The 16764-nt window shown below is 35.4% G+C and overlaps 1 protein-coding gene across 2 annotated transcripts in view; it reads left to right on the top strand.

The window, feature by feature from the left end:
- CSDE1 (cold shock domain containing E1) overlaps positions 1–16764 on the top strand; it is a 35730-nt gene that overhangs the window by 13416 nt on the left and 5550 nt on the right. Inside the window, exons 4-17 of one of the 2 annotated variants that reach the window (XM_063104160.1) lie at positions 1698–1896; positions 3003–3112; positions 3511–3603; positions 4212–4309; positions 7163–7244; positions 7576–7704; positions 7821–7946; positions 8581–8793; positions 10212–10352; positions 10452–10616; positions 13252–13359; positions 13990–14165; positions 14898–15010; positions 16034–16153. In XM_063104160.1, the coding sequence (XP_062960230.1) occupies positions 1698–1896; positions 3003–3112; positions 3511–3603; positions 4212–4309; positions 7163–7244; positions 7576–7704; positions 7821–7946; positions 8581–8793; positions 10212–10352; positions 10452–10616; positions 13252–13359; positions 13990–14165; positions 14898–15010; positions 16034–16153 (1873 nt within the window). The remainder of the gene's footprint in view (positions 1–1697; positions 1897–3002; positions 3113–3510; positions 3604–4211; positions 4310–7162; positions 7245–7575; positions 7705–7820; positions 7947–8580; positions 8794–10211; positions 10353–10451; positions 10617–13251; positions 13360–13989; positions 14166–14897; positions 15011–16033; positions 16154–16764) is intronic. The other variant, XM_063104161.1, reaches the window with a different exon arrangement.

Genomic DNA, 16764 nt, shown 5'->3' with positions numbered 1-16764 from the left:
GTCAGGAAAAGAGTCATCCCAGCTTATCTTGCTTTGTGTTTAGAGCATGACTTGGGGCCCCTCAGTTTGGCTGAAATGCCCTTGCAGACTCACTTTCTAACTTCCCTAATTATTTCTTTCACCTGGAATCTTGAAAAATAACTTTAGTAGTTTAGGGCCTTGCTGCTCAAAGTGTGTCCAAGAGTCAGAAGCACTTGTATCACCTTAGATCTTGTTAGAAATGTAGAATCTGAAACTCCACTAAATATGACAAATATGACCTTGTATTTTAGCCAGATTGCCAGGTAAAGAGCCCAGACTATAAAGGTAGACCTTCTTAGTTTCAATCTTCTACCATTTGACTTTGGGAAATCATTTAACCTCTGTGTGTCTGTTTCCTCATTGGTAAAATGGGGATAGTATAATAATACTTTCTCACAGGCTTTTGTTTGACATGAGTTAATACATGTCAAACAGAACAGAACCGTGATTAGCAAAAAAGAATTAGAACTTAACCACCTACAGTTGTGGCTTTGATTTGCATGATTTGACCATCCCACATATTGTTTACTCTTAGTTTGGTTTATATTTGTAGAATTTTAGTCATTCTTTTTTCCCAATGAAAATATATCCATTTTATTGATAATGCTTAATATCTCACTAAAATGCTTGTAAATTAAATTTTAGTGAAAGCGTTTAAAACCAATTTTAATGATTTGGAAATGTTGCTACTATAGTAAATTATAGACCTAGCCTTTGTAACAGGGATTCTGTGCAATTTTAGTTTCATTTAAACTTATAAAATAATTTTTCATGCTTTTACTCAAATAAGATAAAATGAATTGTCTAGTGTGATAGTATTTGGTAACCTAAACAGGATCCATTGCATTACATTTCAATAGCTCCTCTTTTACTAAAGAATGTGGGGTTTTTTGCTCTATCTAATCGTAGAAACAAATGACCCTATTTAGAGATTTCATCAGTGTTTGAAAGGTGAAGGGTTTTCTTTCAGATGAAAGGGCCTCTTTAAATGTATCTGTGAAATGATTGAACATTTTTAGAATGGAAGAGCTTTTGCATTCTTGGAGTTTTGTCTTAGAAGTTTTATAACTCATTATTTATTATTATATTCCATTATAGGACCTAAGCATGCATTACTTGGGAATCTTCTAGTTTGAATTAAGTATTGTATAGAAAGTTTATTTTATTGTATTAATCTCTACTAACTTTCAATATGCCTTCAAGATGCATGGCTTACCAAATAGTATTAAGATGTCTATGTTTTAAAATACGTGTTAACAGATCTTTTAAGGAAGTGTCTTGGCAGTTTTGGGTTGCCATCTCTTAAATATTAGTTTCCTTTGTTCTGAAATTGTTTTAGTAATTTAAAGTTAACGTAAAGGCAGTTTTCACTAACATAGTTACTTTACCTTAATATTAAAAACTCCAGAAAGTCTATTTTGTCTGATAAGTGAAAATTTTACCATAAGTGGGGACAGTTTCCCAAAATAATTTAAATTGTTTCCTCTGAAATATTTTGTTAGCTAAATTTAACATTTCAGTAATAAAAACCCATAATATTTTCTTCATCTATTTTACCTTTTTTTTTTTTTTGCCTTTTTATGTTGAAGATTTAGTGATTTATTAATCAGACTTAGTATGCTGTGGAGATAATATACAAAGCTGTATATATTGAGTTCTTTTTCTTTTTAAAACAGATGAGCTTTGATCCAAACCTTCTTCACAACAATGGACACAATGGGTACCCCAATGGTACTGCAGCAGCGCTGCGTGAAACCGGGGTTATTGAAAAACTGTTAACCTCTTATGGATTTATTCAGTGTTCAGAACGTCAAGCTAGACTTTTCTTCCACTGTTCACAGTATAATGGCAACCTGCAAGACTTAAAAGTAGGAGGTAATCTGTCCTTTTTAAAAATGTACTCACAAAATTTCTCTTGTATGTCAACTTGTTCATGGGAGTATTTTTCAAAAGTGTTAAGGAATAAGAATAAAAGTTTTAGCCTTTTAGTTTTACTAATTGTTGAAGTATGTCTGTATAAGCTAGCAGAACACTAATTTTTATTGCGATGGTGTCTTTGAGGGATGTCTTTTTTTTCCTCTTTTTGCGGGGAGGGGCAGCTTGTTGGCCATGGCCAGTATGGGGATCCGAACTCATAACTTTGGTGTTATAAGGCTGCACTCCAACCAACTGAGCTAGCTGGCCAGCCCTCTTTGGGTATCTTTACAATAAATGCTTGGAAGATTTAATTGTTGTTTCCGCTAATGATGACTGTTTACCTATTTATTAGTTTTTAAGCCAATGCAAATATTTAACTTTTATAATGTTACTAATGATTCTTTTACCAGGTGCTATTTTTGGTAGTACCTGAAAAAAATACCTCTTAGAATGTCACCACTACTTGGACTATATGGAAATTCATCTTGGCTGATGCCATAGAAATCACTTTCACATGTGAAAATGTTTGGCTTATTAAAGGACTGAAGTTACAAAGTCTCAGTGTGTATTTTTTAAAACATCTTTGAGAAAGTAGTCAGAATAATAGCTAACATGAGTATTTGATTGATACATGATATAGGAGCATGATTTTGGTTAATCTTCACAGCAGCCCTGTTCGTTAGCAATTATTCTCATTTTAAAGATGAGGAAAGTAAGATACAGAGGTTAAAAAAAAAAAACTTGACAAAGATTATGATTGTTATATTGCCTCATTTGTGGTATGTGTAAATGCCTAGTATAAGACAGTGGCTCTGAAACAGTGTGTATCAGAATTACCTGGGAGATTGTTGTACTTGTTACCTAGAGTTTGTCTTTGGATTGGTCTGGAGTGAGGCCCAAGAATTTGCATTTCTACTAAGCTCCTAAGTGATTGTCCAGGGTCCTCACTTGGAGAACCAACTGGTCTAAGAGAACTCAAATGCTACATTAAGTATAGTTTAGAAGTGAGATAAAATTAGTCTGCAAAAATTAGTCCGTCAAACACAACATGTTCTTTATTTTAGATGATGTTGAATTTGAAGTATCATCTGACCGGCGGACTGGGAAACCCATTGCTATTAAACTGGTGAAGATAAAAACAGAAATCCTCCCTGAAGAACGAATGAATGGACAAGTTAGTGACTTTGATGCTTTGTGTTTTCTTAGGGCCCTTTATTTGCGTGTCTTTCACATTAGAAAAGGAAGATTCTCCCCATCTCCTCAGTTTGCACGCAAGAGAGCTATAGTATATAAAGATTATTATTTTAAAATTATATCAGAAGCACTGGCATTTCTTGACCTGGAATAAAAATATGGTCAAGACTCAATTGGGGTTTTTGCATATAACCTGTCTATACTTACAGTCAATTTATATACTGTAAGTTTGAAATTTGGCAGCATGACATCCTCTTGTGGATCATATTAAAATGCATCCCTGTGTATAGTGTAGAGGATATTAAAATTCAGTTTATATTGCACAGTGCTGCTCCTGAAATGATTAGCAATGGAAATTTTTTTTTTTTTGACTGGTAGGTTGTGTGCGCTGTTCCTCACAACTTAGAGAGTAAATCTCCAGCTGCCCCGGGTCAGAGTCCAACAGGGAGTGTATGCTACGAACGTAATGGGGTAAACTTGTGTATTTTTCTTAAACCTTTGCCTGATCCACCATGTGATCTATAAGCGTACTTTAAAATTCAGAATAGAAAACATAAGCTGCAGTTGCTAAAATCAGTTTTAAATTTGGTTTCTAAGAGGCTTCAAGTGCAGCATAATCAAAAAATTTTAAAGGAAGAAAATCCATAGGACTTCCAAGTATCTTAGTTTGCCCAAGTGTGACCTTAGTTAGAACATTAAGGTAAAATCCTCCTTTTAATCACTTTTTTGGGGGTTGTGGGGGGGGATCTTTTTTCTGTTTCCTTTTAAGCACTAACTCCAGCTTTTTTGTTTGGAAAGCCTTATATAAAAATTGTGTTTTTTTTTAATGTAACTACAGTCTCTGGGCAAATGCTTCCATGTGTGTAAGCTTTTTGAAGTTGGATTGCTGCTCAGCTGTGGACTCGCAGAAGTCATCAGCACCATGGAGGGGAAGTGTGTTTATATGAATAAAACAACTTGTCATAAAGCATTTAAGAAATTTGGCTTAAAATGCCATTATAAGAGATATTTAAGTAAATCACAGTATACAGTGAATATGCATCTTGTCAAGATAGTAATAACAACTTATTAATTCACAGGAAGTGTTTTATCTGACTTACACCCCTGAAGATGTTGAAGGGAATGTTCAGCTAGAAACTGGAGATAAAATAAACTTTGTAATTGATAACAATAAACAGTAAGTTGTTTTAAAATTTTTCCCACTTAGGTTATTCTTTTTGGTTCTTTTTACATTAAGAAATGTGAAGTTGGTTAGAGCATGGTGCTGATAACCCCAAGGTCCGGGGTTCGATCCCTGTAATGACCAGATTACGCCTCCCTCCCCACCCCCCAAATTGAAGTGAATCAAAAACCTAACTTATAAATCTGGATAGTTTTCATGATCTTTTAAACTTTCTATTCATCAGCTGAGTATTTGAGGGTCTTTAAGTATTCTGTGACAGGCACTATGCAGGGTGTCAGAAATAGAAAGATAATGAAAACATGGTCAGTTTCCAAGGAGCTGTTCTAGAGGTCATTGAAGGTTTTGCAAAAGCAGCAGTGCTGGAGGTAAATTTTGAGGGAAAGGTGTGAAGTCACTAGGGAGATGAGGGAAAAAGAGCATTTTGGGTAGAAGAAATATCATGGCATGTTTGGGGAAATGGCCAAAAGTTTGAGTTTATTGAATTGACCGGATCATAGGAAGAAGAAGTTTGAGTTTTATTCCATGATTGTAGGAATTGTTGAAAGATATAAAACAAGAGGTTGTGATTGGCTTAAATCTTTGGAAGTGGTGGAGATGGTAGGCTTTTGGAGAGTGGGGGATGCTCTAGACTAGAGATGGTGATATGATAGTTAACATGAAAGATAAGCCAGGGGTGGTGGGGTGGAGAAGCCAAGTCACACTGGGAAGACAAAATCATCAAGCTTAATAATTAGAGAGGTATGATAGGAATTAATGGGATTCTTAAATGCTATTTTTCTGGCCTGGTCTACTGGGCAGATGGTGGTTTAATGAGCTAAGAAGGTGTAGGAGAAAGTATTCATGGTGGGAGAATTCTACTTATATTGGCAATTTGAGTTTGAGGTGTCTTTGGTATATCTGGGTAGAGATATCAAATACGCAGTTGCATCTGTAGGTCTGAGACTTAGAAGTTAGTAATAGGCAAGAAATAGGATTCATTGGCATAAGCAGTTAAGGAAAGTGCGGTTAAGAAAGCCCAAAGAGAATTATTTTTATTTTGGGGTGGGGAGAGATGAGAGATGCAAGCAGAGAGGAAATTAAAATAATAAGTTAGAGAAAGTGCTAGGAATGCACTTTTTAATAGCACATGGAAGGAGAGTCCCAAGCATGTGTACAGAATTAATTGTTTTGAACCTAACTTCTTGCAAGGCTAGAAGGAATAAGATTGATCAAATATCATTAGTTCCAGTCTGAAGGCCTCAATTAAATCTGAAATAGGAAACTGGGAGATGTGTCTTGAGATTTAGGAGGGAACCACTAAGGGGGCTTTAATCTTTTTTTTTTTTTTTTTTTTTTTGGCAGCTAGCAGGTATGGGGATCTGAACCCTTGACTTTGTATTTACCAACACCACGCTCTAACCAAGTGAGCTACCAGCCAGCCCTGAAATTCTTTATTAAGTTCTTATATGTGGCAAGCATTTGTACTAAATACTTTTTATGTAGTTGTTAATACTCAACATCCTTACCTGATAAGTTTCTCCATTTGTAAAATGAGGTATAAATTCTCACAAAGTTACATGCTTAAATTCATACAGCTTTTAAGCAGTAGACATTTAAATCCCCATCTGACTCTAAAGCCATTTCTCTGCATTCAGTTGCAAAGGCAAGTAGGATTTTTCAGTGTCTTTGTTAGTCTGTTAAATTTTTGAAGTAAAAAGCACACAGTTGGGATACCATTTGTTAATAAAGAATTAAGAGAAATAATTGCTTGGTCTACAGCTCTTTTCTTAACTACACCAACAATACTATTGAGTTTTATGTGTTATATATGCTATCTTTAAAATCAAATTTATGTTGCTGCTGCTCAAGGATGGGGGCAGTGTGACAACATGGGGTGTTTCTAACTGGTTTCAATTCACCGAGGGAGGTGAATGTTATTTTCAAAAGCATGGCGAATTCTCCTAAAATCACTGCATTTACTCAACTTTCTTTTATGGATGTTTAGTCAAATAATTGATGGGATAGCTACTAAATTAATACTCATTGAAAACAGAGACTAGCTCTTATTTATTTTTGAATCACCAGTACCTTAATTTATAGCACATACTACTTAATCAAATGTTTGTTCAATGGATAACCTTTTAAAACTGTAGTATTCCCCAAATTTGGTAGTTTTAGTCTGCTTACAACAGAATACCTGAAACTGGTAATTTGTAAAGAAACGTATTTATTATGGTTTTAGAGGCTGAGAGGTCAAGAGGGTGCATCTGATGAGGGCCTTCTTCCTCGTGGGGACTTTGCAGACCCCCAAGGTTGTTCAGGGCACCACATGGTGAAGGGGCAAGAGCATACTAATGTGCTTTCTTCCTCCTCTTATAAATATACCAGTCTATTCCTGTGATAGCCAGTTAATGCATTAAATCCATAAATGGATTTATCTATTCACAAGGGCATAGATAGGCCCCACCTTTCAAATACCATATTGGGGATTATGGTTCAATATGAGCTTTGGAGGGGACAAACATTCAAACGATAGCAGGAAGCATTCAGCTTGTGGCTTTATCTTGGTTCTTTTGTTGGAATATAAAAGCAGAGTAGAACATCCCATACCCAAGTGTAAGTTTGTAAAAGATCTTTCAACAGTCCAAGAAAAATTATCTAGATGTATGTGTCAAATTTAGAAGGGTAGGGAGTTTGAGCAAAAGTCCTTTCCATACAAAAGGGATCAGATGTCATAAACCTTACATTTGCTCTTAGTGATGACACAAAATTCTCGAAACCCCAGAAAACTCGTTTGTTTCTATAGACACGTTATATTTAGCCAATGTATTTTTAACCCCTTTTATCCCCCCCATTATTTCGTTCTAGTACTGGTGCTGTAAGTGCTCGTAACATTATGCTGTTGAAAAAGAAACAAGCCCGCTGTCAGGGAGTAGTTTGTGCTATGAAGGTAAGTGTCAACAAATGTGAGAAACTTAAGTTTTTTCTTTGACTACTTCAAGTCTTACACTTCAAACCCAGGCCTTCTGTTTTTCTTTTGTCTTTCCTTTTAAAAAATATTTAACTGTTAACCTCAAAAGTAATCTCTTAAAATTCCTTGGTTGCTAATTCATTATATTCTTCAAAATGGGTCATTTAATTAATATTAATATTAAACTTTACCAAATTATGTTTCAACTGCAGTGTAATTTTATGAAAAAGCTTATTGATTTTAAATTGTAATCATAAATTTGTACAGTGAGTGGTAGTAATGTTCTTGGGATTTTTTGTTTTTGCCTTAGGAGGCGTTTGGCTTTATTGAAAGAGGTGATATTGTGAAAGAGATATTCTTTCACTATAGTGAATTTAAGGGTGACCTAGAAACCTTACAGCCTGGAGATGACGTGGAATTCACAATCAAGGACAGAAATGTAAGATAGTTGGCTAACTTGATCTTTGGCCTTTTAAGATCAGTAGTAGTTTACATTTTTTGGAAATACTTAAAATTATGTGATTTCCACCCCCCTCCCCAACCCTTGTGATTTAGGGTAAAGAAGTTGCAACAGATGTCAGACTATTGCCTCAAGGAACAGTCATTTTTGAAGATATCAGCATTGAACATTTTGAAGGAACTGTAACCAAAGTTATCCCAAAAGTACCCAGTAAAAACCAGGTAAACAGTCTTTTTCAGGAGAGTCCTCTTTAGCCTCATCAATAATAGAATAATATGTGGTTTACTGAAACTTAATTCCATTCCATTAATATAATTGTATGATAATGGGGACAGTTAAATATTTTTTCACATAATTAAATGACAAACTCCTGATTAATATATTCATGAATATGTATCTTTTTTACTGGGTGATAAGGAGAAAAGGCTGGAAGAAGAAATGATGGTTAAATTGGACAAAACCTGATTGGATTGGACTGCAGTTTGGGTGTGCATGTTTCCTCCTTTCTGATTCTCCTCTCCCCCACCGCCCCAAATTTGTTTCTTTTGCTGGGGAGGTGAGGCTACGGGTTCTGTCATTGCTGAGGAAATGTGAAACATAAAAAACTGAGATTCTTTTCGTTAAATAAAATCTCTTGATATCAGAGTGAAGGGTCTTAACTGCAGTAGTGTGCAGTTGTATCATGTGGCCATAGAACATTAAGTTTTCAGATTGGACTTATGTTATCAACACCTTTTTCTCTTTAGGGAATTATCTATTATAAATAACATGGGTTTGCTGTGTGTTCTTCTTGTTTGACTTAGAACTAGGAAGGATGAGAAATCTCCAGCTAAAATCGTTTTTCCTTCTCATCAGAATGACCCATTGCCAGGACGTATCAAGGTTGACTTTGTGATTCCTAAAGAACTTCCCTTTGGAGACAAAGATACAAAATCCAAGGTGACTCTGCTGGAAGGCGACCATGTTAGGTTTAATATTTCAACAGACCGACGAGACAAACTAGAACGAGCAACCAACATAGAAGTTCTATCAAATACATTTCAGTTCACAAATGAAGCCAGAGAAATGGTAAGTGTTGGATATTATGAGATATGTATCTAATATATGGGGCCAATGTTATATTCAAGTTTGTGCTATTAAATTGAAAATTCTTTTAAGTTATTGACCATATTGGGCATTTACCTTGTTAAGGTGATTAAGAACCACAGACATTTGAGTGATTCTGGGTTTGATGTCTGTCTCTGCCATTTATCTTGGAAATATCTGTCAAGTGATTTTAGAATGGAAATATAGTTGGGGTGATTTCTTAGATAATTTGAGATTCCATGATCCTCTGATCCTTAAATATGAAGAGAGAGAAGATTGAAGTCCATCCTCGTAGAAAGTAATTTTCCCAAACTGTTCCCTAAGGTATTTAGTAAACACTAGATTAAACAAAGTCAAATAGGTTTTACTTCTTTTGTTTTATGGCAGAATTTTGCAGATTTTTTAAATAGGTGTATGTCCAGCAGTGGCACATACCAGAATTATTTGCCAGACATGTTTTACAAACTCAGTTTTCTTGAACTTTCTCAGGCTTAATTTACATTTAGGTCTGTTTGGGATCATACATCTACGGTATATATCTCAATGTTAGTGGAACTGCATGCATTCAGTGAACTTTTAAATTTCTTGAGACTTTTTTTTAACCTTTGCCTTTTGAGAACTTATCTTATTTGACACTTGCATTATACTTTAAAAAGTTTGGAGGTTTGAATGTGTGATTAAAAACAAAGTTTGTCAGGCAGTATCTGTTGTGCTTTACAGCTTTATTGTATGGAATGCTATGTAGCTTGGCTATCATCAGGACTTAACAAGGATTAAATGTCAGAAAATTGTTTAGATCATATTCAAAACTATAGAATAATCACCTCTACAGTATGCAATATGTAATTCATTGGTGGCTGATAATAATTTGTGTTCGTTGTTACAGTAAACATTTGAGTGCCTGCCATGTTACAGGTACTCTGGATACACTGCCCTCACAGAGCTGGTAATTTAGTAAGAAGAATAAACACAAGGGAAACATTTTCTGTATTTTTCAGACCTAAATCTTAAGTCCTTCCTGTGCCTAAATTCACATAAAATTTTTGAGGTAGAAACTATAGTTGCCTCTGTTGTTGAGTTTTGAAGTGTTGATGCTGTAGACTATTGAATTTTCTGGAAGTCATATTGTCATTAGGTTTGGGCTTTTATGAAATGCGTTGTGTGCATGTGCTTACATTCAGATGTGATAACATTTTCTAGTGCGTATTTCCCAAGGAGTAGCATCTGGGTAGTCTCAGAAAATTCCTAAGTTTAAATTATTGATGGAAAAAAATAAAATATGCATACAGTGTTTGGGTCATTAACAGAGAAAATCCTAATGAATTTAACTTGGTGCTTTCAAAATTGAATGTTGCCTTACTTGACAAGCTTCACAGCCAATGAAAATATTTGCGTTTCAGGGTGTGATTGCCGCCATGAGAGATGGTTTTGGTTTCATCAAGTGTGTGGACCGTGATGCTCGTATGTTCTTCCACTTCAGTGAAATTCTGGATGGGAACCAGCTCCATATTGCAGATGAAGTAGAGTTTACTGTGGTTCCTGTGAGTCATTTTTTGAGAAAAGTGTGGGGAGGGGAGTGGTTCTGATGCTTTTTTTTTTTTCAGTGTAAAGTTTTTTTGTGTTTTTTTAATCAATTGTAGGATATGCTCTCTGCCCAAAGAAATCATGCTATTAGGATTAAAAAGCTTCCCAAGGGCACGGTTTCATTCCATTCCCACCCAGATCATCGTTTTTTGGGCACTGTAGAAAAAGAAGCCACTTTTTCCAATCCTAAAACCACTAGCCCAAATAAAGGCAAAGAGAAGGTAAGTTTTACATGATTAAAACGATTTTTATAGCTCTTTATTCCTCTTGTGCTTAAAGGCAGATAGTAATGTAATCCACATAATACTGGAGTATTGACTCTTTCAAAATTCCCTGTAGTATTAACAGTGAGCTAATCAAAGCAAGGTTTCGTAACCTCAGCATTGTTGATATTTTGTGATGGATAATTCTTGCTGTGCAGAGTGGGATGTTTAGCAGCATCCTTGGTCTGCTTCCTAGTGTGACTGCCAAAAATGTCTCCAGACATGCCAGATTTCCCATAGGAGGCAAAATCACCCGCAGTTGAACAACCCATCTAAAATGATAGTACTTGTTTTCCAAGAAAACTAAAACTTTCAAAGTTGGGTAGACTCAGTTTACACATTTGAACTTTATTGAAAAATCCACTGAATAGGAAATATCAAGATGTCTGATGGCTTCTGCTCTCAAGTAAATAACAAATTGAGAGAGTTGTATGGTAGTTAATTCATACAGATTAAAAAGTTTCCATTAAAGGTCAGTGAGAATGCTCTTATGAAAATTAATTCTAACAGGAAGGATCTGGGATGATTTCACTAAAGTATTGACATTTACTAGGTGGAGATAGGAAAGATCATTTCTCTCGGAGTCGTACAGGTGAAAAAAATTTAGAGTTTCTTTAGAAAACTGAGTAGTTTGACAGGAAGATGGGTTTCTTGTTTTTGGTGAGAGAGGATAAAGGAAGTAAGGATGAAAATCATGATACATCTAGATTGGGAGGGTGCTGATTGCTATTCTAAAGAATTTAGACCTTGTTCTGCACTCTGAAAGATTTCTCTTGGAAAGTGACATTAGGTATGTGCTTTGGGAAGATAATGGCGGTAGTAGAAAGCCTAGATGGGGGTGGAAAATGACAAAAGATGAAGAGGATTCATAGGAAATTATATAACAGTTAAGATAGTCCTTGAACTTGGGACAGAAGTAATGGATGTAGAAAAGAGAAGGTACCTAAGTTGCTGGAAAGTCACATAATTTAAAAATAACTAGTTTGGCAGAAAAAGCAGAGGATAGCATCTTGTAGGGATAGTTCGGGAAATTTCACCTCTGAGCTTCGGTTTTTAAACTTAAAAAATGATTATCTCCTGTTTTGTATAAAAAGCCCTCACAGTATGATAGGAATTTCACAGTAAAAGTTAAATGAGGCTTATTTTTAATGGCTTTTAGCTTTTGGAATACCTTGCTTCTCAAATGTCTTTGGCAAAACTGGCTTGATAAAGACAGCTGTTGTGTCAGACTTCCTGCCCTTTTATTATTTTCTTCTTTGGTCAGCACTGTATCCTAGTAAGTCCTTCTGTCATTTTGCATATTACAGTGTATTATACTTACCTGTTTATGAATCTTCTCTACTGCGTTTGGCACCTTAGAGGCAGGGATTGACTTAACTCTATTTAACATACTTACTTGGTGTCTAGTATATCATTAGGTGTTGACTGGATATTGAGGTTGGTGGCAAAAAGGGTTAAGAGCAAATAAGAATGCATCCTTGCAGAGAAGTAGTCATCATAGTAAGACCTGAGTTCACTGACATCATTGCTTTTCACTTAACCAAACGCAAATCCTCTGTTTCATTTTGCACTGACTTTGTGACCATGTTCAAGTTTATTTAACTTCCTAAGACTTTCCCAACTTGTAAAATGAGGGAGAAGAGTAACTCTGGAAATGGTTTTGTCATAACATTAAATTTGATAATACACAATGCCTGGTATGTTATAAATATTTAATAAATAATTACTATATAACAGTTATAGAAGGATAAGTATGAATGGTAGAAAAGGATAAATGAATTTGTTTTTAATATGTAATAGTTGGTAATGAGATCTGGAGCTTAGGAAAGGTCAGATCTAGAGGTTGGGGATGTGGCCATTATCCCCATAGAAATGATTTTGAAAACAAAAACAGTATAATTTGTGTAATTGCTGTACAATGTCACTACTTACTGTATGATTCTGCATGACATACCTGAACTTTTTTAGACTTTTAAAGAGCTAATCATTCTTGTTTAAGACAATGATTTAAATGCTACTGTGGAAATACTGGTTTATCATAACTTAATCAACTGCTGTATTAAATGCTCTGAACTGTGCTAGGTCCTGTACCAAATTAAATTCTCATGCATTGGTAATATATAGATTGACTTTATGTATAAAACACCTCAAAGTACTGTGTGATACTAAAGAGGATACTTTTTCTGCTTGTTTAGGAGAGAAACTAAAGATTCTTCAGAGGATACTGAAGTTTCTTGTGCTACAGAATTTTCATCTGGTTGGAAATAACATGCCTAGTTTGATTTCTGATCAGCTGTGAGGAGTATACAATAGGTGTATTGTATTTTCAATAAGCTTTCCCTCCTCAGCAGTGCAAGTCAGGTTGTTAACACTAACAGACCCTGTTACAGCAGATTAAGCTGGTTCTGGGTTAAAAGCAAGACCACCTTTTATTCCTATGAATAATCTGCTATTGTTACAGAACCCTGGAATTAGAAATTTCTATAGCCGTGCCAATGCTTTGGCTCAAGAGTCTGTAAGAACTATAGCTGCTTATATTGCTTTCTTGTTCTTGAGATTGTTTTCATTGTATTCTGACTGTCTCTCTCTTTAGGAGGCTGAGGATGGCATTATTGCTTATGATGATTGTGGAGTGAAACTGACTATTGCTTTTCAAGCCAAGGATGTGGAAGGATCTACTTCTCCTCAAATAGGAGATAAGGCAAGATAATTCTGCTTATTTGAGAGAGGGTTAAAGTTTGCCATCTTAATCATAAATCTTACAAGATGGCTTCTTTAAATTTTAACAGATTTTGCTGAAGTACCTTTTCGTGCTTACAAGTTAAATATACGAACATCTTCCTACTTAAAAGCAGCTTATTCAGTTAAAACAGGGTCTAGCAAGCTGTTAAAGCTTTTTTGAGGAATCAGTATTTAAGTCTTAGAAAAGATACACTAAACCGTTACCTTATGTAAAATTAATAATATCATTAAGAAAGTTAAAATAGTTACAAATCATCAAAGTAAAATCATACCAAAGACTTTACATTGCTATTCTTTTTTTTTTTTTTCTTTCTCATATTTAATACGTCCGGTTTTCAGATAGCCCTCCTTTAGAGAAATTAAGAATCTGAAAAGAAAACACACTGAAGGACAAAAGCTGCTGCTTTGTAAAAGTGGAATGAGACATAGAGGTGTTAGTTTTGGTGAAATTGTATTTCATCAAAGTAATCACAGGATATTTGGAGTGGAGAGCATGGTCTGGAGGAGTAAGAGGTCTTATTTTCAAAGTTAAGGAGCTTGACTTGGAAATGATGTGGTGTATTAAGGAGCATCCTTATATCTTTCACAGGTTGAATTTAGTATTAGTGATAAACAGAGGCCTGGACAGCAGATTGCAACTTGTGTGCGACTTCTGGGTCGTAATTCCAACTCCAAGAGGCTCTTGGGTTATGTGGCAACTCTGAAGGATAATTTTGGATTTATTGAAACAGCCAATCATGATAAGGAAATCTTTTTCCATTACAGGTATGGAATGACTTTTAGGAACTTACAGCATACTATTTATTATTTTGTATTGGAGTCAAAACATTTAGTGTTGGTCAATTATATTTTCTGTGGGTTTTTTTTGTTTTGTTTTGGCAGCTGGCTGGTATAGGAAACTGAACCCTTGACCTTGATGTTACAAGGCTGTGCTCTAACCAACCGAGCTGACCAGCCAGCCCGATTATATTTTTTGAATCCTAGATTTCATATTGGTTAAATTATGGCAAGATATAAACTAAAGTTAATCATCTACCTCTACATAGACCATGTGGTCAAAAGACATAGAAAGTCCTGTGTCTTCTTTGAACACTGGATAAGAGCATTTCTGCTTCATTCAGAGAATATTGTTTTATAGGGTGGTACCAGAAAGTTGTTCATTTGATATGTAACATAACAGTGGTTAAGAGCCTGAGCTCTTAGAACCAGATGGTTTGGTTTTGAATCCAGGTTCTGCCACTTAACTACCTTTGTAACTTTTATCAAGTGAATTAACATCTCGATATCTTGGTTTCATTATCTTGAAGCTGGGGATAATGGTACCTCTTCATAGGGTGTTTTTGAGGATTTAATGAGTCAATACATATAAAATACTTAAAGTGGTGTCCATCATAAGGAAGCATACCATGAATGTTGTTATAGAAGAAATAAAGACTACTTGCTGCTATTGATGTTTGTGGTAATGGCTTATTTAAATGTCATTTTCTTTCCTCTTAGTGAGTTCTCTGGTGATGTTGATAACCTGGAACTGGGGGACATGGTCGAGTATAGCTTGTCTAAAGGCAAAGGCAACAAAGTCAGTGCAGAAAAAGTGAGCAAAGCACATTCAGGTAAGGAATTGTGACTTCTGTCTATTCAGCCTGTGCTTTGAGTGAGAGATAAGGAATAATGTGGCAGAGGAATATATGACCCAGTTGTTCTGTGTCAGTCATTCTTAGGTGTGATCCCCAGATCAGCAGTATCAGTTGGCTGCTTGTTAGAAATGCAAGTCCTCTAACCCCACTCTAGACCTACTGAAACTCGAGGCCACGCACTGTTTTGCTAAGTCCTTCAGGTGATTTTGGTGTATACCGAAGTTTGAGAAACACTGTTCTAGATATTTTAGGTCATTTGCTTTAAGTTTACTTTCCATTCAATTCAATGTCTCTTTTTAAAAAATAACCCCAAGATATATATAAATCTTCCTGGGGTTTGGGACAGAGGTATTCCCTGATAAGAATGAGTCCAAATGTGAGAAAGTAATAAGAAATGAAGAAAATCATTGCTATTTAGGATCTCTGGCTTTTTAAAGACCTCTAAGTTACTTTTGGCTTTCATCTAAATGAAATAACACTTTCTTTTGGTGAAATGACAGCTCAAATTCATTTTATGAATACTTCCATGGAGCTTATTTTTTGGTAGAAGATACCAGATATGAGATAAGTAAAATATTGTATGTAGTATATTTAGAAAAATAGTAATGTACGTCGTAAAGATAAAATCAGGGAAGTGTGTGAATATTGAGATTTCCATTTTAGAGACCAGGAAAGGCCTCACTAAAAAGATGATATTTGGTCACCTGGAAAAGGTGAGAGAGCAAGACATGTTTTAAATATGAATACTTGTTAATTCTTTAAACAAGTTAAGTTTATTTTGTAAAATCAGGTATTTTAAAGGTAGTTTAGAAATATTTATGGTCAAGTCACCGTTCCAGAAATAGAACGTGGCTTCAGATTCCATGTCCCGTTTCAAGAATAGTAGGCAACCAACCCACCCTATGTTAACATTTGTGCTGATATTTTTTTGCTTTTTTGCCTGTGGGTTAGAATTTAAGTAAAACTCAGTGAGAGGTATACGTGCTTTTCGTTTTGCAGTGAATGGCATTACTGAGGAAGTTGATCCCACCATCTACTCTGGTAAAGTCATTCGCCCCCTGAGGGGTGTTGATCCAACACAGATTGAGTACCAAGGAATGATTGAGATCGTGGAGGAGGGTAAGTGAATTCCTACCAGATGGTTCAAAATTTGCCATACCTTCAATGAGCACTTTCAAGGTTTTAAAATATGATGGTGTTCGTTGTACTTGTATTTAGGTTTCTTAAAAATTGAATTAAAAGTTGCCCCACTCTCCCCCCACCCCATGGGTGCTTTTCATTTCTGTATCCCTTAGAAATGAGGTATACCTGGGTTTAAGTTGTGAACAAATGACTGGTGTGTGAGCACGTGACTGATATATGAGCAACCAACTCTGAGTTATATGGAGATAGACTGCAAACAAAATCTCATACTAAAAATATGAATTTAATGTCGAGTGTGTGATAAGCTAATATTCACAGTTTCTTCTGTTATTCACTAGTTATTCACATCAGTGACCATTTAATTCTATATTTTGGCTTCCTCTAAAAGTTTACTATATTTATTTCTCAATAGTTAGGTTTCATGGGGATCCTACTTATCATGTCCAGGCCAAAGCTCCCTAGATTTTGCACTTTCTGCTTTTTTTCTCCCCATCTTCAAGAATTCCCTGATTTCTGGTGCCATCCTTCCCCCCAATAGTCACTACCAGAAAGATCAACTTTGTGTGGCCTGTGTGCTTAAAATAATT

Source organism: Cynocephalus volans, chromosome 8 (assembly GCF_027409185.1).
Source record: "Cynocephalus volans isolate mCynVol1 chromosome 8, mCynVol1.pri, whole genome shotgun sequence".
Lineage (NCBI taxonomy): Eukaryota > Metazoa > Chordata > Mammalia > Dermoptera > Cynocephalidae > Cynocephalus > Cynocephalus volans.
The sequence above is the reverse complement of the archived record's forward strand: the minus strand, read 5'-3'. Positions and strand labels throughout refer to the sequence as shown.